The sequence below is a fragment of the Notothenia rossii genome (genome assembly GCF_949606895.1).
Source record: "Notothenia rossii genome assembly, chromosome: 8".
Lineage (NCBI taxonomy): Eukaryota > Metazoa > Chordata > Actinopteri > Perciformes > Nototheniidae > Notothenia > Notothenia rossii.
The window spans coordinates 77478831-77503196 of NC_136906.1; the positions used below are offsets into that span (position 1 = coordinate 77478831).

The following is a 24366-nucleotide window of genomic DNA, read 5'->3' on the forward strand; positions in this document are numbered from 1 at the left end:
CCTGATGATGTTCAGGTGTATATCAGTATGTAGTGTCTCTACTTTAAAGAGTCCTCTCCTGCTGATGTTCAGGTGTATATCAGTATGTAGTGTCTCTACTTTAAAGAGTCCTCTCCTGCTGATGTTCAGGTGTATATCAGTATGTAGTGTCTCTACTTTAAAGAGTCCGCTCCTGCTCATGTTCAGGTGTATATCAGTATATAGTGTCTCTACTTTAAAGAGTCCTCTCCTGCTGATGTTCAGGTGTATATCAGTATGTAGTGTCTCTACTTTAAAGAGTCCTCTCCTGCTGATGTTCAGGTGTATATCAGTATGTAGTGTCTCTACTTTAAAGAGTCCTCTCCTGCTGATGTTCAGGTGTATATCAGTATGTAGTGTCTCCACATGTCTCCATGCTTTAATCTTCAAAAAGCTCTTTATTGTTCTCATACTGCCTGTGCTGCAGCACCTCTTTTCACCATCTGTCTGAAACCAGAGCCCAGTCTGCTCTGATTGGTTAGCTGGCCGGCTCTGTTGTGATTGGTCTAACACTCAGAGATGTCACGCCCCTTGGCCTATCACGTACAATGTGTTGAAGCGCTAGCCAATAGAAGTGTGAGTGTTACAAAGTGATGTTAAGATGATATGGAAGTAAACAAAGGAGTCCAATGTAGGCGTTTCAGGCAGGGGGGAGTGGGCCTCTTTAAAATGTGTGCTTGCCTTTCTATTTAATCTGTTAAGTGGACTTTTTTTTGTTTTATCTGCGTGATCTCTTTTGCTGCATCACCTTGAGACAAATAAAAAGTTTTCTGATTCTTTGCCCAGACAAATACACAAAGCATACTTACTGGCTGTTCGCAGACGAGGGGTGTGTGGAAAGAGAAGAAGTGTGTGCACGTCTCGTCGTTGGTGTGAATGAGAACTGGCTCCGGAGGGGACGAGACCATGTTGGGTGGTCTGTAAAAACAAAATGGAAGAAATATTCAGAAGATATCAAGATATTTCAGTTTTGACATGGCAAAACATTCCTGGTGTTTCACAAAAAGATCATCGTTCATTTTAAAGCGTCAAAGTATTTCTTTACCCTGGAAAATAAATGTTTTAATTAAAGTGTTAATGAAAGATTTATGGCTGACTGTTCCCACTTTATTTCAGGTTATTTTATTTTAATTGTTTATTTGGCAGGGACAATGCACAGTGATGAACACTTAAAACATTAAAATGTGTGAAGCGTAACAGTGCCAGATTTAGCTTTGAGCTAATTTCCATCCACATTAAACATTTAAGAAAATTACATTTTACAAACATAGCAACAACAAAATACATGATATGCAAAAGGTGCAAAAGAGCAAGAGCAGCAAACACGAGTATTTACCACATGGCAGTACAAAGTAGCTGCTACGACATATAAAGTGCAAGAGAAGATACAAGAGCTACCTAAAGAGCAAGAGGAGATACCCCTGTGTTAAAGAGCATGTAGCGGTGATTACACGTCTGTTTGTTTCTCAACCATTGTTTGAGTTGACCTTTGAAGCTATTGAGAGAGGGACAATCCCGTATCTCAGTTGGGAGGCTATTCCACAAAGAGCTGCCTTTAATAAAGAGGACATTTTGTTCAAAGGTGGTCCGTCTGCGGTGGACTTCACAGTCTCCTCTGGTTTCTGACCTAGTGCAGCGTCCAGTGGGTTTTTTGTGGATGAATTCCCCTAAGGGGGGGGGGGGGGGGGGGGGGGCAGTCCATGTAAACATTTATAAATACATTCTTTGAGATACAAGGCTTTCCATAAATGAAATAAAGGTACTCCGCTGGATGTTTTTATTCGATGTAAAGGTGACAGAAATGTATGTATTTGTCCAGGGCTCGACATTATAAATGGCCCGCTGGCCCGGAAGCACTATTTAGACCCCCCGGGCCAGCATAACGTACTTTACACTTGCCCGCTCGGGCCACTCAAAATCTTGGTTAAAAAAAAAAAATGATCCTGTGGTATTTTGACTAGCAATTTTGTTAAATTGTTTCGTTTATTAACGCTACAACATAGCGTTTCGTGAGGCGGTTGTCGTTGTTGGGTGAAAAGCAAACAGCTGTTTTTGCTTCGGATCGCCAACTAACCATTCGCTAAAATGTTTTTAATACCAGCGGTAACCGGGCGGGCAAAAAACAATCTTCAAATAAAAGAAAGTCACCGGAGGAGTTCAAGGAGAGTGACAGGGAGTATGAGAAGAAGAGGGAGAGAACGTTTCAGCCAGCTTGATCGATGGAGTTGGCTTCGATATGATGATATAAACAAGGTCTTCTGTCGGCTCTGTACTTCAATGCCGAACTATGCTGACAAGTAAGTGAAGAGTAGAACAAATATAAAAGCTATACTCGCTATCGGGCAATGTCCCAGCAGTTTAGGATAATGAAGGTTCTAATCTAATCTATTACATAGCCATTACATTTCTAACTCCGAATGACAGGAAGGCAGAAAGCGCTTTATACTAATAATAATACTCATAGCAGAAATGTCACCCTCCTTTTTTTCTTTTAACAATGACCACAATATAATTATTGTAATAAACCAAATATGAACAATTGAGGAAAATGAGGAAGAACTGATGATTCAAATGTTGTAGTACAAGTAGTAATGTAGTTAAATTACTATTGCAACAAATGTGTGAATTTTCTTCATTATTAGTCGATCTTTTGGACGAATGCTCCGGGCCAGTGGAATTTTACCGTTAATGTCTACCCCTGCATTTGTATATAAAATAGAACATGGAAAACGTAACTAAACGGCAACAAAAGCTGTGATTGAATTACAAGATTAAGGGTATTTAAAAAAATATATTTTCCAGTTATTCTGCACTGTTCTAAATGTACATGTGTTTTTGTAGTGTTTTTTTTAGGGCCAATTTAACATCAGCCAAGGGAGAACACTGGCACAGTCAATGTTAAAATAATGACTTGGTTAACACACAAAGTAACATCGCCTCAGAGACACTCCTCTGTCAATAAGGTTGTATTCTCCAGAATCACGGGGGCATATTTACATATTATTTTGTTCACTTAAGGACACGGCCTTAGTGAAAGTCTATGCTCGGCGAGTGCACTTCTCATATTGTGCAGAGCGTTTCATACACACAGGCAGTTGAAGGAGAAAATCAAATGAAAAGATGAATAGCAAATCAAATAAGGGGAAAGCTTGAAGGTACCTGCAGATGAAGTTTATGATGGTTTTGTGTTTGAGGTCGGGGTTCGCGGCGCAGGGACTTCCTCCGTCGTACGCCAGCTCCACGACGTGATCCTTGTACGACAGTTTCCTGCTCACCTGACCCCCCCTCACCACAGTGCTTCCTTCCTTTATGCACACAGCTGGGAGGAAATGTGCATATAGATCATTTAGTAAACTCAGAGTATCTTGCTGCAGTAGAGATGTATTCAAACTGGATAGAGTAAATTCAGGTAGATTACAGCATGGTCACTTCTTTTCTTTCTGCATCCTAAAGACAGTTGCATTCAAATACGAGTGTGTTTGGCCTGTTTTTTTAAATTATTTGGGCAAAATTAGGGAATAAGCCAATGGAGTGCCACAGTGACGCGTCCTAAAACCCGGAAGTTAGGATTTTACCAATTCCTGTTCCCTCGTCTCAGAGCCAATGGGATCTCTCCGTAGGATTTAGGAAAATATCTGAACTAAGGTCTGTGGTTGAGACACATTGAAGAGACGGATCACGTTTTGTTCGACGACATTAAATCCATCAGCAGTGACCCCACTGGTGATTCCTGAAGAGTTGACGTGTCTGAAAAACGATGGTTGTTACCAAGTGGCTGAATAGGACTACAGAAGTTGAGGTCGTTGTACGTCATTACACCGAACACGTAAACACTCCTCTAAGTTAGTTTCTGTTCTTCTTGAAAGCAAGTCCCTGCCTCCTGCAGACTGTTCAAACAAACGCTTCAACTTGAACCATTTAGAATCTGTATTTTTGAATATGGATCTTAAGTTGGCGTGACGTTGAAGCAGCGACCCTGCTGTAGTTCGTTTATAGCATAACGTTAGCATTTAGCTTCTGGTGACTAGTTTCGAAAATGATAAAAGTAGGGTAGACATGTGGAGATTATCCGGCTGAACAAAACGTGATCCGTCTCTTCAACGTGTTTCAACCACAGACCTTATTTCCAGCTATTTTCCAAAATCCTATGGAGAAATTGCATTGCTTTTTGTCGAAAGAACCGGAAGGAGTTTACTTCCTGGTTTTAGGACGCGTCATTGCACCACTCAATGAGCAAGTGATTTATTTCATATTAATCTTATTATTCAAAATATTTGGCACCTCTGTAAAAAAAAAATTGTAAATGCATTTGTGCCATTTTGTCATGCGCGCCTGCAAACACTTTAATACAAATCTTGCACTTAAGCATCCCATATTCGCCATTCCCTGTTTATTTTGACGCAGGTTTTCAACAATATCATCATTTCTAATTACAAATGAGACTTATTGTGCAGCCTTGGGAGAGAAATCTAGCCAGGTCAATCATTTTAGAGCTGCTGAAATGTCAGGTGTCCTATGACGTTAAACAGTAGCGAACCTGTGACCCTGATGTTTCATGAACCACAAAAATGTGCAAAGAAAACTGAACAGTAACCAGAGGAGAAGTGAATGAGTTCTGAATGGATTCCACTTCTTATTTTCCCTAGATTAACCTGGGTTTATTGGAATCTGCAAAGCTTTTGGAGGAGAACAGAGAGACGTCTCACACCATGATTGAGGAGCTGAAGACATACTGTATGATTCTTTTACTGTATCCACTTTTTTAATGAGTGCTGTATAAGTAGAACAAACTATTTAACACATTCACCAATGCAAATATATTCTTCATAAAACTGTCAACTTGGTTTCAGGGAGAATTATATCAGGGTATATGCAGGAATCCTGAAGTCAAATGTAAAACCTTTTAAGACCTTTTTTAAGACCCTCTCCTACATTTGAAGACCTCATCGCCACTTGGAGTTCTAACCGGTTACCTTGGCGACACGTCCTGTTCAGATGACGTCAAATCCAACGGGATGCCATAAATAAACTACACAGAATCACACTACACACCTACGCAATGATTACATTCAGGCAGACTGTAGAATACAACCTCTTTGGACCATTTATATACTTATTGAAAACAAGCTACAAAATGTAATACCTTGGAAAATGCACTTTAATACTTTTTAATAGCCTTCATTTTCGCTAAATTGATTTATCAACTTTTAATACTTTTTAAAACACCACGGACCCCCTGTTAACACATTCACCAATGCAAATATATTCTTCAACAAACTGTCCACTTGGTTTCAGGGAGAATTATATATTTATTAAAATATCTGCGTCCCCATCGAAAAAACCCAGTGTTTTCACAATAAGGTAAGAGTGTCTGAAACCACGTTGGAGAGATGGGGTTGCACCATCCCTTCAAAAAAAGGTTACATCATGTCTGCTCTGACTGGTTGAAGGCTGATCTGATCGCCTGCAGAATGCTTTTAAATGTGCACACAGTGAAATGCTTTATGACATAAGCACTTTAGACCCTCTAATGACTGCTGGCTTTACTAGGCCGTCGTCCAACACACACGAACGCGCACATGACCAATGAGGGCACGAGATCAGTTTGTGCACAGATGGAAGGCTGACAGGCAGGTAGACCATCCAGTTATTTTAGCCGGGCCGGCTCAGATGATTGGTCGTGCTTTTTACAGCGCCACGGCTTCCACAGATGAAATGTTTTTATTTATTTATTGTCAAAGCATTTAATATATTCATTGCTATCGGGATGTTAAGAGCATTCCATGGAATATAACAACAAGTGTTTCTGAAGTGAATTGCCTACCCCACCTTTAAACTGTGACTAAAATGGATTGAAATGAATATGAACCAATCAAATGTTATTCATATAGTTCAATATCAGAAATGGCTTATTTGCCATTATTTCAGCTTACTGTTTGAGAACATATTGAACAATAAGAAGTGTTTATTCTATAATGAATGGCTGATTAATGGACACCGTATATTCTATTGACATGTAAATAGACTTTTTGCACTACTTTTTATTTTGTGTTTTTGTATTTTATTATATATGTTGCATTGTTGGAGGAGCTCAGGTCAGAAGAATTTCATTGCCATTTCTACTCTGTAGCTTATGTGCATATGACAATACAACCTTCTTGAATCTTGAAACCTGAGAGATGACTGCATGGATGTACGTACCGGTGTCAGGGTCGCAGCCGGCGTTGCTCAAGTCTGCACAGATGTTCATGCGGAACATCTTCCTGTGGGACTTAGGATCGTACACGGTGTAACCCCCCTCCTTTGTCAGGGCGCTGAGATCAAACAGATGACCTGTGGGAGAGGAGGGGCACAGGAGAGAGTTCAATACATGCAAAAACTGAGGAAAGATTTTTCTCAGGAAGTGGGTTTTTACACAAGTCTGTCATACCCTTTTTTACAGTTTAACAATATGCAGTGGTGGAAGTAGAACTCAGACTTATTACTTAAACAAAAGTAGCAATACTACATTTTAAAATACACCAGCAATAAAAGTACTTGTAATGGTCACACACACACACACACACACACACACACACACACACACACACACACACACACACACACACACACACACACACACACACACACACACACACACACACACACACACACACACACACACACACACACACACACACACACACACACACACACACACACACACACACACACACACACACACACACACACACACACACACACACACACACACACACACACACACACACACACACACACACACACACTTTAAAAGTCTGACCTGTGGCAGGGTTGGAGACTCGGCAGTTGTCGTGCTGGACGCTGTTCAGAGGGCAGGCGGCGGCTGTCAACCAGAGGAAGGTGTACACACAATTCTCAATGGCTGAGATCAGAGTAGGCCGAGAGTCCTGGAGGGGAGAAAGAAACCCACGCATGCTTTCCGTTAATATTCGTATTTAAATGAACACCTGTACTGCCCTGCTGTTTTATCGTAGACTCAACCAGAGGAACTAAAGAAACAGATGGAACTAAAGCAGGAACTAAGAGCCCCTTTTGCAAGTTCCTGTGTGTGTTTCCACAGTTTCTGAGAACCCCTAAGATTAGACCAATCAGACACATGAATGAAACACATGTGGGTTTCTATTTCTGTGTATTCGGTTCTGTGACCGGGAAAATTCTAAGACCACGGACAAATTCCAGTCAAATATTATCTGTGTTTAAAGCTTCAAAGCAGTTGATACTTACTCTCTCTCCCCCCTGCCCCCCTTGAACTTTAACACCACACACACTCAAATCCAGCACTAGACACTTTTTAAGCTGCTATGGACAATCTTGCACTAATGTACATTTCCCAAAGATATTGAAGTGACTGTTATTTTGTCTATGATTGTTGTGCTTGTATTTATGTCTTAATGTGTGCATATGTATAAATGTGTCTGTTGGTTGTGTATATATATTTTTATATATATATTTGTATTTTTTGTATTCGGGATTGTGGGAAAGGGTATTTGGTTCTCTCTGTCTGTACACACAAACCGAAAGATTGACAATAAAGTTGACTTTGACTTTGATATAAAGAATGGCATCCTCAAGGCACGTAGATTTATGTTTATTGAACTGTAGGTTCAAAACTCCTCCTCACCACTTTGTCTTTGTTACACTTGAAGCGGATGATGCTGCTCTTGGTGCGGTTTCCCCCCACACAGGCCTCTCCGCTGCTGTACTGCAGCTTCAGGACTCCTCTGTCCCACGTGGGGCTGGACTCCACCTGCCCCAAACTCACATACTGCTCTCCTGACTTCACACAGGACGCTGCACCCGAGGGACACTTCCAGGAACCTGTCAACGGGACAGAGAGGAGGACAGTGGGTAATCAAACACAAACAATTGCAAAGCTCAGGGGGGTTCTATCAAACGCAGAAATGGAGATGGCTACCCATGCCTTTATTTAATCCCGGCTTGATTACTGTAATGCTCTGTTCTCCTGCCTCAACAAAACATCAATACATCGGTTACAACAGGTCCAAAATGCAGCAGCCACATCACTCCCATCCTTTCTGCCCTGCACTGGCTCCCTGTCCATCTCAAAACCCAATGTAATGTCCTAGTCTTTACATATAGAGCTGTCCATGGCCAAGCCCCAGCCTACATGAATGACCTGATCCACCCTCATAGCACAACCCGGGCCCTGAGATCCTCTGAGCAAGGACTCCTAAGTAGGGCTGAACGATTAATAGATTTTAAATCAAAATCGCGATTTGAAATGATGCAATATTTTTTTTTTAACATTTTTTTTTTTTTTTTTAACATTCTTTTTTTTTTTTTTTTTCTTGTGTGTCAGTCATCCACACCAATCAGAAGTGCTGTGCTCCACATGTATCAGCCATTGTTAACCAATCAGAAGTGGCCCATGATAGAAGGTTATAGACAGATTGATCCAATCACCTGCCAAGTCTTTTTGAAAGTGCCTGCCCTTTCCAAATGGCTTCCAGTGGAGCTCTCCTAGATGGTTTGGTGAAACCATCTGAGTCAGGTTAGTAATGCTCCATCACATGTTTCTATCACAGGGTGAATCTTAAACTGAAGCTTGACTTTAAAGCAACCCAACGGAAGTTTCATGTAACTTTAGTTCTTTCATTCGTAGCTCGGGCTGCGGGGGAGCTAGAGACGGGAGCATGTCCTACTCCTAAGGGTGCCCCGAACCAGGCTAAAGACCAAGGGGGACTGGGCCTTTGAGGCGGTGGCCCCAAGGCTTTGGAACAAACTCCCCCAGAAAATAAAAACCTCTGCCTCAATAGAGATTTTTAAGGGGCAGTTAAGGACCCACCTCTTCCGAAAGGCCTTCGAGTCGTCGGAGGAGGTGAGTTAGTGTGTTTTATCCTATGTATTACCTGCTGTTGTTTCATGCCTTTTATTCTACATGTTATAGTTGTACTGTGAATTGTACATCCGTGTTGAGAAAGGTGCTATATAAAGAAAGTTCTACTTACTTAACAAACAACGGTGAAATGACTGAATGTGGGATTAGCATCTAGGTCTTTGAGCATGTCTTCTCTCAGTGATCGTGCTGTTGTGTTAAATGTTTGTTTTTCATGTGTTGTGTCTTGATGTGTCTTTGTTGACGTTACACATGGAGCAGCTGTGATGCCAGTCACATTTCAGACTTGATCAGACCATTCAAGTGTTATCGCATCGTATCGTAAAGGATGACCAGAGAGATTTCAGTCTGTAAACACTTCCGTTCAACTTGAATTCTGATGAACAAACCAGAGATTGGCCCCATGGCATTACTTCATGTTTTACAGAACACAGAACTGACCTCCCTGCTGCACCAGCGACCTGCAGACGTTGATGTAAAATCGATCTGCGTCCTCCGTAGACGGCTCCACCTCCCAGTTACTGGAGTCCATAGCCAGAGGCGAGAGGTCGTACGAGTGACCCTGACCATCACTGAGGACAGAGCAGACACACGCAGAGGAAAGGTGTTAAGAGTCTGGACAGCTGCTAATTGTGTTCTGGGCCCAGGAGTTCAAAACCTTTAATCCCTATCTGATCACATCAGATTTGGATTTTGGGGAGTTCAAAACCAAAAACCAGGATTAGGATCACTTTCATATCCGATCAGATCAGGAAATCCAATCCAAGCTTTAATCTGGATCAAATCTTCAAAACGGGTAGTTCAAACCGACAACACAGGATTGGGATCAGTTTGAACCCAAAAAACTGGATTACCCTGATCCCACCAGAGGGGTGGATTTCCAGTGGATTACCAGAGCAAAATGTACTGTACCATTTATTTTAAAATATGCTTCAATTTAAATAAGATGGAAAAGTTTGTTAACTGAAATAATACACAATTTTTAGCCTTCATGGGAAATACATTTTATTTTTTCCATTTTCGCTCACGTTTGTGGTGGCCTATTTTGTTTTCAACCAAATGTTGATGACATAAATGTTTACGCTCATAAAAGTATCACAGCAAAGATTGTCAATCACAAATGTAATTTACAATAAAGTAAAAATATCTTCAACAAAAAAAAAGTCCATCATCTGTCATCACCTTTCAAATAAAAAAATATAATTAAACATTATAGATGTCTCTGCAATGTGGTCTCTTGTCTTCCTTGTATTATTTTTCATGTCCACTAGATGGCGATCGGTAGGATTAAAGCACTGATATTCAGGATCTAGTCATCTTGAAAAGTCGTAATCTGGAACAGGCTGATCCTATCCTGAATTGCTTTGAACTCCAGGGACAAAATCTGGCCGACTTGTCTGATCCTAGATCACAAAAAATGGGATTTCAAAATGGGATCGGATCTGATTGAGATTGAAAGTTTTGAACTCCTGGGCCCAGGAGACTGAAATGTTTAATCATGCAGTTACTGTGGTGCAGATAAAAACATTCAAAGATACTGATGAATGAAATGAGGACATGTTCCATTCATAATTTAACAAAACATGTACTTATTGTCATCACTTCTTGTAAAAAGATCTTTGTTCCTGAACTTTTTTGTATTTTTTACTTTTACTTATTACAAATTTGAGCATCTACTGCAGGCATCCTCAAAGTCCGGACTCCGGTCCGGATCCGGACCGAACGACAACTGTCTCTGGACTCTGAGCGAAATTATACTTTTCATATGTATTATCTGTATTATCTGTGTTATTTTTGAGACAACGCAACGAGTCAAAATTCTCCGTTGTGTACAAACAGCGCTCTATCTGTCTGTCTGTCTGTGTGTGTCTGTGTGTGTCTGTGTGTGTCTGTCAACGCATTGGTCCAATCACATTCAGCATCCCATCAGCGTTTTTTCCCCCCCACCAACAGTCTGCGAATCAGAGGCACAGTAGGGCGGGTCTTCACGGAATGCGGGTGGGAAAAATGTGTGTTTAAAAAAAAATAAGTCAGAGCGAGAGTTAACAGCTCATCTAGTTGCATCTGTACTGTAGCTAGCAGCCTAGTTTCACCTACCTGGGACCCCGGGGCGGCATGGGGTGGCAACTGCCACCCTAAAAATAGGCCTTGCCACCCCAGCTGCCACCCCAGTTGGCAGCTTTGTTTTGAAAGAAAAGTTGCGGCTCATCAGACATTTATGAGAGAACATCTCTAATGTCCGAGTGCAAGTGAATGCGGCACAAGACACACGTCTTGTAACGCACGTCAACCCATGGCGCGAGCGTTGAAATATGATTGCCGGCGATTTCATTTGAACGGTACGGCGCAAAACGAGAAGCATTCGGACCATAGACTGATTCGGACCCAAGTACTGAAGGAATGAGTTATTTGCGGTCTACAATGACAGAGAAGAGACTGTCAAGTTTGGCTGTACTCAGCATTGAATCAAAACGCACTAAAGCTTTGGATCTTACTAATTTTGTGAGGCGTTTTGCTGAACAAAATGGTAATCGCCGCATTCAGCTGTAATAGACATGATGCTCTGTTCACGGGATGAGCATACAAAACTGTTAAGATGATGACCTTACGTGTTTTTTCTTTGTGGGGGTCTGCCCCCAAAAAACTGTTCTAAGTCCAGAGAAAGTCAAATAAGACGGTGTGTAAAACTACACTGCCCAGCCAAAAGAAAGTGACCACTAGGCCAGTAGGTAAGGACTTTCCACTGGATAATAACTGAAGTATAAAATAATGCATGACTGAAGTGATGGAGATCATGTTTGAAGGCAAACAAAAAGAGGAAATAACAGGTCAAATAAAGCAAATCCCCCTCTCAGATTCCACAGCAACCAGAAGAACATACATACTGGCTGGTGATTTGATTAATCAGCTTTGTGATGGAATACAAAATGCACAGTGCATTTCCTTAGCTGTGGATGAGTCCACTGGCACCACTGACAATGCTCAGTTGCTGGTGTTTGTGAGTTTTTATGATGAGGCAAAGGGGGAGTTTGTTGAAGATGTGTTGGGCCTGACGAACCTCAGTGGACACACAAGGGGGCAAGACACTTATAAAGCAATGATGGGAATGCTGGATGAAAGAGGGTGCGGCTGCCTTTATTCATAACTGTGCAGCTCTGCGACTCTGAGGGATCAAGCACAGACGCAATAACAATGAAAACTGCTGCATACAGATTATTTTTGTTTTTGCAACCTCGTGTTAAGAATCTTGTTGCAATTTTTTTAAATGTTGAATGACCGTAATAATCGGACCTTTGTCTTATTAAAAACTTTTTTTTGGACCTTTAACATTTGTATTTGAGTACCCCTGATCTACTGTCTTTTTATTGTCTGCATAACGCTACCTTACTAGCTCACAGGGCCTTCCTATAGGCGGACTATGCAGATGCATAGGGCCCCCGCGGCCACTAGGGGGCTCCCAAGCAGAAAGTTCAGGTTCAGCCTCAATATATTTGGGGAGAATTCAAATTCTTTATTTGTAGACAGCCAAGCCCCCTGCTGTGTTCGGTGAAGCATCATATGCTTAAAAATCAAATGTAGGATATAAACAAAACTAAACTGCAATGATAGCAAAGCTGTGGCTTGGGTTTTTGGGGAAATAAAGTCCAAATCATCGTTGGGCTGTCAACCAATGAGTGACGTGTGAGTGCATTTATTGACGTAGAGGAGCCTTATTGTTTACCTTTTTAATATCCTTTTTTGTAAGTTTCAATTGCTTGGTTTTCGTGAAATTAGCCTGTTTTCCTCTCAAACAGGTTGATGCATCTTCTCATTACATGTTAGACGCTTTTATCCAAAGCGACTTACATACACTCAGCACTGTGGACAAGTGTCTTGCCCGTGGACACAACGACATGCTGACTGCAGTGGACTTGAACTTGCTATTCCCTGATTCAAAGTTCAGCGTACTAGCCCACTGAGCCACAGATCATCTTAAAGGACTTTGGAATCCCACCATTGTAGTTAAAAAGCTGTAAAAACCAGGGGACCTAAACGGCATCTTGCAAAGGGCTTGCTCAGACATATTATCGAACATAAAGCTATACGAACAGTAGGTACAAAGCGGAAGTACAGCTAAAGAAATAAAAGTGACCAGAAAACAAGAATTACAAAGAAGAATCAGCATGGGGGAGAAGAGGAAGGACGGTTACTTGTAGGAGCAGCTGGTGGTTTTGACGGGGACGCAGGCCAGCGCTGTGGGCCAGCTGAACAGGTAGGTGCAGTCTGGAGTCTCCTTGAGGAACTCTGGAGCTCCCTTAAGAAGTTAAGACACAAAACACACAATCAGTGAACATCGCTACAGAGCTGGGATGACTTTCTATAAAGAAATAAACAGGGTGAGACATTTTGTTGCTGTCAAACACATAGCATACAATGAGCAGATGGGTATTGATGCTAACATTGGCACACACACACACACACACACACACACACACACACACACACACACACACACACACACACACACACACACACACACACACACACACACACACACACACACACACACACACACACACACACACACACACACACACACACACACACACACACACACACACACACACACACACACACACAAAGCTATGTTCTATGTCTTTCTGTGTTTCTTTAATGTAATGTATTTGTTTTTATATTTGTTAAGTTATCATTAACTAATCTTTAATGGAGAGTATTCAAACCCAGACTCAAACATTTATTTATTTGATTAAAAAATATTTACTAAAAACGTCCAACTTCACCTGAAGCTATTTTGTTAACATGTTTTGTCAATAGTTATAATAATCTCCAACAGAATAAAATAATGCTCCATGAACACATTTTTTGTCAAAGTCAGCAACCACCCTTACCAGAATAAAGGTTACGGTCATTTTGAATTTAAAAACACATGTGGGACCAGCTTGATTTCTATCTGTGTGTGTGAAACTCACAGGATGCATGTCGGGGTGGCAGGAGAAGTAGATCTCAGTGGATCTCGTGTAAATCTTATGACAGGTCTCTCCATTGGTGTAGTTCAGGATGATCTGGTCTCCCACGTAACTCAGAATCTGGTTTGCCATTCCTGCAAACACACACAACAATATTAATAAAAGACAATACTACGCTAAAATTCATATTCAAGCATGCTTTGGTTGATTTGTACGTACCTGCGATCTTGGCTTTGCCCTCCCCTTCCACCTGGCAGGAGGAGACAGACTCCAGGCCGGTGTCTTTGTGCGTGCAGATGTCTCTCTGCAGCCCCCCGCAGACAGACAGGTGGTAGATGTACTTGTCACTGTGGATCGGGAAATCGCGATCCTTCAGAGAACTCAGATCAAACTCGTAGCCGCTTTTCGGGTCACGAACACGGCAGTTATCACCTGGCAGGACAAGTTTAGACGATGAGCAAAGAGGCATACATTCTTGTGTTTTTCATCATAGAGGCGAAGTCCCGCTCATCTACCTCCGACCCATGGGACTTTATTTCGGAAAGATTATGTATTGAAGTCAATGGAGAGAGAAAGATTATCTTTAGATCCAGTTTGAATCGTGCCACGAATTACACATATGATGTTTGTCAATCTTAACAAATAATTTCCATGTCAAAAAAGTATTGTCGTAAAACTGTTGAAATATAAGACGATGAAAAATACTCAACTAGAAAGACTACAAATCCCAGAATCCCGGTCCCGCATGCTGGCTCTTACGGAACCGACTAACTGTGTAGTGTGTAGGGATGGGTATCGTTAAGGTTTTAACGGTACTACTACTTTTATCGATACCGCTTATCGGTCCGGTCTTTTATCGGTTCTTTTGGAGAGAAAAAAAAAGGTAAACTAACTAAACAAATTGTGAACAAAACTAACATTGCTTTTTATTTTACTTAAATATATAATATTTCACATCAAAAGAAACAACAACGTTTTAACAAATCTTATTAAATAATCTGATGACAGAACTGTAAACAGAATACCTGAAACTTTAACAAAATAAATAACTCAGTTACCTCTAATCTTTAACCCATGTTTGTATCATGTAGTTAACTCCGTGTGTTGCTGCTAGCATACATAACACCTGACGTGGAAACGTTACTCGTGGATGGGGATACAGAGCTACTAGAAAGACAGTCCAACCCGGTGCATTCCTCCGTCTGGATGTGGAGCACTTTGCTAAATGTTTAGACAAATTGCTCGTGTAACCGCCCTTACATGATAAACTGTTATTGAACTTTAGGCAACGAGCATCGAGACGGGTAAAGTTTAACCACACCTCGGAGCGCGTTCTCTCCGCCATCTCCTGTGTGTGTGTGTGTGTGTGTGTGTGTGTGTGTGTGTGTGTGTGTGTGTGTGTGTGTGTGTGTGTGTGTGTGTGTGTGTGTGTGTGTGTGTGTGTGTGTGTGTGTGTGTGTGTGTGTGTGTGTGTGTGTGTGTGTGTGTTGCTGCATGTAGCAGCTGCTTGTGTGTAAACTGCTAAAACTATTATGGATGATATCACTACAGCTGTTGTTTTATCAGATCTTGAGACACAAACACAGGGATTACCTTTAGACTTCCTGAGGGGGCAGGCCTCAGATGTCCTCCAGATGAAGACATATTCACAACCATCTAAACGGTCAAACATGGGGGAGCCCTAGAAATAGATGAACACATAAATACTCATTAAAATCTACTGGTTAGTTTAATGTCCTCGGTCTCGTTATCATGGAATACAAAAACATTAAACTGAAGAGGCGAAGTTGTTCAGAAACAACTGCAAATCAAGCTTAGCATTGATGAACCCTTAGATGCCCTCAGAGTGACTGGACCCTACACTCGTCCACAAGTGGGTCAAAAAGGACCCGTATTAGAATGATATGTGTTTTTATTAGGGATGCCAGAAACTGACCATGATCAAAATCGAAAATCGGACAGCCCTGGCGAATAGTAATCGATTATTCGACACGCCGCCTCCCCCCCCCACCCCCCTCGTGGGAGAGATCTTTTTTTTTTTGCATGTGACCTCATTTGCACTTGTCAGTTTGAAGTAGTTCCACGAGGAACTTTTCTTTCCTTTTTTCATCTTTAAATGTGTTCTCACTCCAATACAATACAATTATTAATACTATTACTATTATTAGCATTAGTCTATATTTTGGTTGAAACTAAGCAAGAAAAAAAAAAAAACATAAATAATAATAAAAAAATATATAAATAAAATCGATTTTTAAAAATAATTTTCGATTATGGAGACTGTAACGAATATTCGAATAATCGCTGGCATCCCTAGTTTTTATGCCATTTTGGTTAAGAAAAATCACTTGTATCATATTTAGTATTATATTTTGTTTCACAATAGAAATATCTTACATTTAATTTTTCACTATTTATCATTTTAGACATTTTTTTTACATTTTGAAAAAAACGTTTTGAACATATCGATGCAAAGATCTCCGCTATTCTGAGACCCTCACAGTATTCCAGTCCCTTTTCAAAACTCATCTCTTCTCCTCTTGTCTACTCATAGCCCACCCCCCATCAATCCATGCCGGTTGATCAAGTTTGATAGTCCTCTACCCCCCACCCTAACCTTCCCTTATATTGTAAAGCGGTTTTGAGTCCTTGAAAAGCCCTTTACAAATATTATGTATTATTATTATTATTATTATACTGACAGGTATCAGATGTTGCTGTGTACAATAATCTTCCTGAGAGGTGTCACTTGTGATGTAGTCTGTGTGTCCCACAGTGAATGTATTCCTGACAGCAACAGGTGATAAGAATCAAAGGTTCCCATAGGAAATGCATGCGGGTCATTTTTGACCCACTTATGGAAGCTTGGGGTAGAAATACAAAAACTACAATTTCTTAAAATGTAAATTTAAAATTTGAATGGCATGATATCCAAAACATGTTTTTTGAGGAATAGCTGGAATATGAAATGATAAAAAAGATACTTCAAGAAAACCACCTCACCGGGTCCAAAAAGACCCACTTATGCATCTAAGGGTTAAAAACATAAATGGTCTGAGATAATAATTACCTACTACTAGAAGATACCAAGACTCTTGTGAAAATCAATCACTCTTGGTAACATTTGAAGTGGAACATTAAAGGAAAAATTATAATTTGCTTTGGGAAAAAAAGGGAGAGCTTCATATTGTAACAGTGTGTTGTGAGTGTGGTACTCACGGGGTTGTCGTCACACTGGAAGAGGATGCGTGTGGAGTAGCGGGAGTTGTTGTCGCAGCGGTCGCCATTCTGGTACACGATGCTGATGGAGCCGTCCTCCGCCGCCTGAGGGCTCGACAGCACGTAGCCCAGGTTGTAACTCTTGTCACCAATCGTGGCACAAGAACCCAGAGGACCCACTGACGAGAAGAACAACAAGTATTCAACTAAAATTCGACCGGAAGATGGAATACTTGGACGATTCACATGCGATCTGACCGTCTGTTTTACTGCAAGTGGCCACATTGTTCCAACTACCGTTACATACAGTATGTTAGGAGCCTTGTATTTGACATTAGATGGAACATAAATAGTCGGAGTTAAGGGTAGGGATGCCAGCGATTATTCGTTACAGTCTCCATAAATCGAAAATTATTTTTAAAATTCGATTTTATTTATATATTTTTTTATTATTATTTATGTTTTTTTTTTTTTTTCTGGCTTAGTTTCAACAAAAATATAGACTAATGCTAATAATAGTAATAGTATTAATAATTGTAAATGGCCATTGGTCACTCCACCAGTTTGTTTTACTGTAAACTTGCAGCCCTTCGCTGCGCTGCTACACACCGACCCCCCCCCCCCCCCCACCCCCCCGTCACACGTGCGATTGATTTATTGGAGTGCTACTAAAGATGAACAAAGGAAAGAAGAGTTCCTCGTGGAACTACTTCAAACTGACAAGTGCAAATGAGGTCAAATGCAAAAATAAAATGTTCTCTCCTGCGGGGGGGGGGGGTGGGGGGGCGTGTCGAATAATCGATTATTATCCGCCAGGGCTGTCCGATTTTCGATTTTGATCATGGTCAGTTTCTGGCATCCCTAGTTAAGGGCTGCTATCAAAAAATCAAAACACAGTAACGAAAGAATATTCAAAATCTATATATCATATTTCTTAATGCTATCCTATTTATTCAGTCAAACTCCCACGTGTTGGGTGTGGACGAGCAAACTGACCTGGACACTTGCTCACAGGAGGAAGCGGTTTGCAGACGTTGATGTAAAAGCGTCGTGATTTGGCCACATCTGTATCTATGGCGATCCAGGGGCTGTCCTCTCCGTGACGCATCAGATGACTGAGGTCGTACTCATTACCGTGGGAATCTAGATGGACAGAAAATTAAATCAACACACACGATAAGGAGGAGGGGTGTATAAAGATAAGGCCAGTACTGTGTGTTGTGTGTGTGTGTGTGTGTGTGTGTGTGTGTGTGTGTGTGTGTGTGTGTGTGTGTGTGTGTGTGTGTGTGTGTGTGTGTGTGTGTGTGTGTGTGTGTGTGTGTGTGTGTGTGTGTCCATACCAATGATCTGGCAGTCCACGGGAGCAGGGACGCAGGCCAGAGCGGTGGAGAACTCAAAGAAGACGTTGTGGATGACATGGTTTGGAACAGTGCTGAGGTCCTCGTGCATCAGCTTTAATGAGCCGGGGTGAGCGTTTTTATCACACACAAAGTTAATGGTGAAGGTGTCCCGGGAAGCTGTTACAGAGAAGGAAAGTTTAAATAAAAGACGGAATAAATTGCAAAGTAAAGACAGTGTTTACATCTTCTGTGTTTGTTATGACATGTGCACTGTAACAGATTAATTGGATGTCTTGATTGACCTGGTTCTGACTCGGATTCAATGTTTAAAAGGTCCGCTATTATACTCTTTTTCAACAATATATTACAGGTCTCAGATACACAAGTATGTACATCTCTCTGAAGTGTTCCAAAAGTGCTGATTCTGTGTCTGTAGCTTTAAATGCTAATGGGGTGCTGCTGGCCACACCCCTCTGAGAGATGATTGGTTAAAAAGAACACAATGGTGCTCTAGGAGGAGATTCAGGTGATAAGGGGGGGGGTTACCTTGGTTGCTGATTGGCTAATGGTTACACAAGCCTAAACATCGTTATGACATCATAAAGTGGCCAAAATCTGATCAGCTCATTTTCAGACAGGTTTTTATAGAAATGGATCAAAAAGAGAGAGAATCTTTGTTCCTGAAACTTTCAGAGTCTCTTTCCACAGAGGGGACACAAGTTGATGTAGAAGAGACATGAAGAAGAGGGGACACATGTTGATGTAGAAGAGACATGAAGAAGAGGGGACACATGTTGATGAAGAAGAGACATGAAGAAGAGGGAACACATGTTGATGTAGAAGAGACATGAAGAAGAGGGGACACATGTTGATGTAGAAGAGGGGACACATGTTGATGTAGAAGAGACATGAAGAAGGGGGGACACATGTTGATGTAGAAGAGACATGAAGAAGAGGGGACACATGTTGATGTAGAAGAGACATGAAGAAGAGGGGACACATGTTGATGTAGAAGAGGGGACACATGTTGATGTAGAAGAGACATGAAGAAGGGGGGACACATGTTGATGTAGAAGAGACATGAAGAAGAGGGGACACATGTTGATGTAGAAGAGACATGGAGAAGAGGGGACACATGTTGATGTAGAAGAGACATGGAGAAGAGGGGACACATGTTGATGTAGAAGAGACATGAAGAAGAGGGGACACATGTTGATGTAGAGGAGACATGAAGAAGAGGGGACACACGTTGATGTAGAAGAGACATGAAGAAGAGGGGACACATGTTGATGTAGAAGAGACATGAAGAAGAGGGGACACATGTTGATGTAGAAGAGACATGAAGAAGATGGGACACATGTTGATGTAGAAGAGACATGAAGAAGAGGATTTTCCTACCAAGCCAGAAATACAGTTAATAGAAGTGATCAGATAATCAGTTAGAGTAACCTCAATATGTAAACAAACGACGCTCTCAGTCTCTTTAGATAAATACCTGTGGGCTCGTCCAGGACTCCTTTATATGTGAGTTGCAGCAGGCCGTCGGTGGAGTACTGCAGAGTCTTCTCCACCCCCACCGGGCTGAGAGCGCGCCCGTCCTCCAGCTCACAGCCAGCGATGCCCTTTCCACACTCTGCCACGTCTGCGCAGATGTTCACCTGCAGGGAGGGAAGAACCAGTATCAGAAATGTGACTTGATGTCATGGTAGTAATAATAATACATTTCATTTATATAGCACACTTGAAAAACAACGTCATCTCAAGGTCATCACAATGCTATAGGGAGAAAATAATCAAACAAATAACATAATAAGATATCTAAGGAGCATATTTATGGATTTTGATCATTCAAAAAATACAATTTATTTGAAAGTTCAAGTTTTTATCCTGAACTTTGAAAAATACATTGATGTATTCAAAATAAAAATAAGTATTTGAAATAATTTTTCAGGTTGAATATTATTTTTCTATTCAGTTCAGCAATTATTTTTGGAATAAAATATTTATTTTCATATTTCACTTTTATACACATTTTGATCCTTATTTTTTAAAGTCAGATTTTATGTTTTCACATTGAAAACCATAATCTTGTTTTTTCAGGTTTCACTTTTTTTTTGCATTCAGATATTTTTTCACTTTCAGATCTTTTTTCACTTTCAGATCTTTTTTCACTTTCAGATCTTTTTTTTCACTTTCAAACGTTTGGCCCTGATGTTGCTTTGGGGGGCGGGGCTTACCAAAGAGTGGTTTGGCATAGAAAGTGTCGTTATATTTCTCGCGCTACCTAACATCCATGAAGGCAACATGACAGAGGGAGGCCTGTCACTCAGGATGCCAAACCACTCTTTGGTAAGCCCCGCCCCCCCAAGAACTGAATCAAAAATAATATTCAACCTGAAATTATTTCAAATACTTATTTTTATTTTGAATACATCATTGTATTTTTCAAAGTTCAGGATAAAAACATGAACTTTCAAATAAATTGTATTTTTTTTTGTTTAATTATCAAAACGTATGACCCTGATATAGCTCCATACATATTGAGTAAAATATTGTAATATAAAAAAAAGGGTAAGAGCATAAAAGGTTAGAATAGCAGGGTCTTGAGGCATTTCTTAAAAGCTGAGAGTGATGCAGAGGTCCGTATGTTCTCTGGAAGCTGATTCCACAGACATAAAAGTAAAACAAACATTTAAAAACACAGATAGAAGCTATTATAAGAAATATAATAACATAAAAAGTATTAAACATAATATAGTAAAATATAGCTCTTACCAGGAAGTCCTTTCCATTTGCTCTTGTGGTGTATCCCTTCTCATTGGCCAGAAGCTGAAGGTTGAACTCATAGCCAGTGTTTGGGTCCACCACAGCACAACTCTGAAACACAAACACATGTTTCCATGGCAATACAGTGAATTCTGAAACAGCTGTACAGCATACTGATATTAGATATTCTGTTCTTGTACACATCATATTCTACTGACATGTATTTAGACTTTTTGCACAATTTTTTATTTTATTATATATGTTGCACCGTTGGAGGAGCTCAGATCAGAATAATTTGATTGCCGTTTCTACACTGTCGCTTTGTGCATATGACAATTAAACCTTTGAATTGAGACGTTTAGGGAAACACAGGATGAGATAACGTCTTGATGAAGCTGAGCTCACATTGTTCTCAGTGGTTTTGATGGCGCAGGCTGCTCTGGTGTCCCAGATGAAGTTGGCGGTGCAGTTCTGGTACATCAGGAACCGCGGGCCCATTGACTGCACAGCGTGGAAAACAAACAGTCAGACACGTGCACAAAACAATAAAAAGAACGGCTCCACTTCACTGTATAACCTCACCGAGCTTCCTCTGGAGCAGACCAGGTGGATGCGTGTCGTGTAGGAGAGCTTCTGGCCGTCTGACTCGCACACGGAGCCGTCAGTGAACTCCAGCAGCAGCCGGTCCCGAGCCTCGATGATCGGCCCTCGCTTGGAGACACCCATATTACTGACGGAGATGACTTCCTTTGGAGATCCCTGAGGAGAAAGAAAGGGAAATCACACTTTAGGTGTTCCCTAGAGATGACATGCCATCACATTTGCTGCTTGTCTAATTTGAATTTGGAAAGCACTGGCAACTTTTGAAGATGCACATAGCAAGATGTTCCTGTCACGAAAAGACCTTAGCTGATGAGCTCTTGAAAGTGGCAAATACATGTACATAAGTGTCTGTTCAGTCACTAGCTAATACCATTTAAGGGAACACAATGATTGAGCCTATAAATCTAAATCTAAATATTTGTATTTATCCCGAGTGAAATTCTTGAAATAGAAAGAAAATAGGTCAAATACTTTTGTATTTGACGTTAAATAAGGAATGGGCAATAAAAAGATTTAAATGATATAAAGATATTTATATAAACATAACAAGTTAAAGTGAAATAATAAAAGATCAAATGCAAATATTTATTTAAACTTAAGAAGTTAGAAGTCAGTTAGCACATGTTCATTGTACTACAATATAGAACATGTAGATTACAATATAAATCCTCCTGAGACCCAGAAAGAAAAAGGTTTCAAATTTCCTCTTTTTTTTAAGATCACACAAGTCTTTAGGGTGGTATTAACATAATGACTAACAAAAACTAAAAAAATATATTCTTAGTTTTGTTTTATTGTGACCTCTGTAGAGGACATCGAGTATACAAACAACATTAACATACGAGTACATTTAGACAACATTAGAGCACAACAACTAAATGCAACAAAGACTGAGCCCTCATTTGTAGCACTCCATCCTTTTCTGAAATGCAGAGAGATACATCTGACACTTGAGGCACTTGATCTATGTGTTCCCCGTGCGTCCGTCTGCCATGAACCCTACAGAAACCTACGTGTTAGTTTGGCCCATAGTGGACTCCATTTGTGTTGAGTCAAATGGGGGAAATAAAAAGTTAGCAAATCCCCATGCCCTCCTCAGAGGACATTCATAAAAACATTTAGTCTTAAGTCAAATAATGATTACACTGCTCTGAATCTCACTACACTAACTCCTAAGGTGTTCCCTTACTATAAATAAATAAAATATTGAACTCACAACACTGGTAATTGCAAAATTACAAACTCTTTCTATAAATAGTGCTTGTGTTGATGGACGCCATTTTGAAATACAATGAAATTATCTTTTTCAAAGCCACACCCCCACACATGTCACATGTTTGAAAAGCCCAGGATGTCCTCTGTGGAGTACAATTGGACTGAGTGCTGTGCATGTATAACCTCAAAGTAATGGACCAAAACCCAATGTGCTCCACAGAGGACAACAATGAATGGGTGGGTCTTTGGAGAGTATACAGAGCAGAGGTCGCTTTAACCGAATATTTTCCGTGTACGACGGATTTTTTTTAACAAATGCGGAAAAATCTGAAAGCAGTCATTTTGACAGATTAGAGCAATTCGGAACAGCGCCAAAGGGAAATGATACAGTTTCCAGATGATATAGTTTCTCCTCTCCACCCCCCCCTGTTTGTATTTCTGTTAGATGTATATAGAACTGGGTGTCTTTGGTAAAAAGTCCTGGAGTTAATGCTGTTTTAAGTTTCTGCTGAGGCAAACCAAAATATGGTGTCACCACAGTAGTGATAACCGTTGGGGATTACAGCTTGAAGTTACCATTCTGTTTTTCACACTGTGTTTCTAGCTGTTACAGACCTGGTCAGAGATGTACTTCATCTGGCAGACGGACGCATGGCGGTCGCAGCCTGTGACAGGGATGATCGGACGACAAATGTTGATGTAGTACTTCTTCAAGTTCATGGTGTCAGTCAAGTCCATCGTCTGCCAGTTTTTCATGGAGGTGGAGCGGGACAAGCTGGAGGCAGAAGGAACAAAACAATTCAGGAGTCACTCCACATTACTTGGTTGTTTGGTGAATGAATAAAACACGTAGCTGTGCATTACCTGGCTAAGTCGTACTGCTCTAGAGTGACGGGATCTGTCACCAAACACTCATGAGGCCTCTCAGGACAAGCGTAGGATGTATACCAGCGGAAGTTATACGTGTACTTGTCCTCAACCTGCATTCAGAAGATTCAAATTAAAACTGAACGTCATACTGGTGATGTGCAACAACCGGAAGACAGAGAAGAAGAACAGACAACGTGATATAAACAAACAACAAATAGTGTGTGCGTCCCGTTTTCACTCTTGCCCATCGAAAACATGTTTCGTGCGGTACTGGAGCTATCAGGCATTGGAGTGTTGCTTGTGGAAGACATTCTCAATCAACCGTTTTGCTTCTCATCCACTGATTCGCTAGCTGAACAGCCAATCCGAGTGATTTCTTTGTCCGACTGCCTGTGGCCGACGCACGGCCGATTCAACATGTTGAATCGGCCGTGCGTCGGCCATGAAAGGCCAAATAAGGCGTGTCACG

General features: G+C 40.9%; 1 protein-coding gene across 1 annotated transcript in view; it reads right to left on the reverse strand.

The window, feature by feature from the left end:
• Positions 1–24366, reverse strand: part of igf2r (insulin-like growth factor 2 receptor) — a 72135-nt gene that overhangs the window by 22250 nt on the left and 25519 nt on the right. Inside the window, exons 17-35 of the mRNA XM_079645327.1 lie at positions 23892–24007; positions 23643–23802; positions 21792–21968; positions 21615–21710; positions 21219–21320; positions 19939–20101; positions 18444–18620; positions 18100–18246; positions 17104–17282; positions 15478–15565; positions 14104–14316; positions 13888–14018; positions 13108–13211; positions 9359–9489; positions 7682–7878; positions 6821–6947; positions 6220–6351; positions 3178–3337; positions 828–936 (exon numbers count right to left, since the gene is read on the reverse strand). Of these exons, the coding sequence (XP_079501453.1) occupies positions 828–936; positions 3178–3337; positions 6220–6351; positions 6821–6947; positions 7682–7878; positions 9359–9489; positions 13108–13211; positions 13888–14018; positions 14104–14316; positions 15478–15565; positions 17104–17282; positions 18100–18246; positions 18444–18620; positions 19939–20101; positions 21219–21320; positions 21615–21710; positions 21792–21968; positions 23643–23802; positions 23892–24007 (2709 nt within the window). The remainder of the gene's footprint in view (positions 1–827; positions 937–3177; positions 3338–6219; positions 6352–6820; positions 6948–7681; positions 7879–9358; positions 9490–13107; positions 13212–13887; positions 14019–14103; positions 14317–15477; positions 15566–17103; positions 17283–18099; positions 18247–18443; positions 18621–19938; positions 20102–21218; positions 21321–21614; positions 21711–21791; positions 21969–23642; positions 23803–23891; positions 24008–24366) is intronic.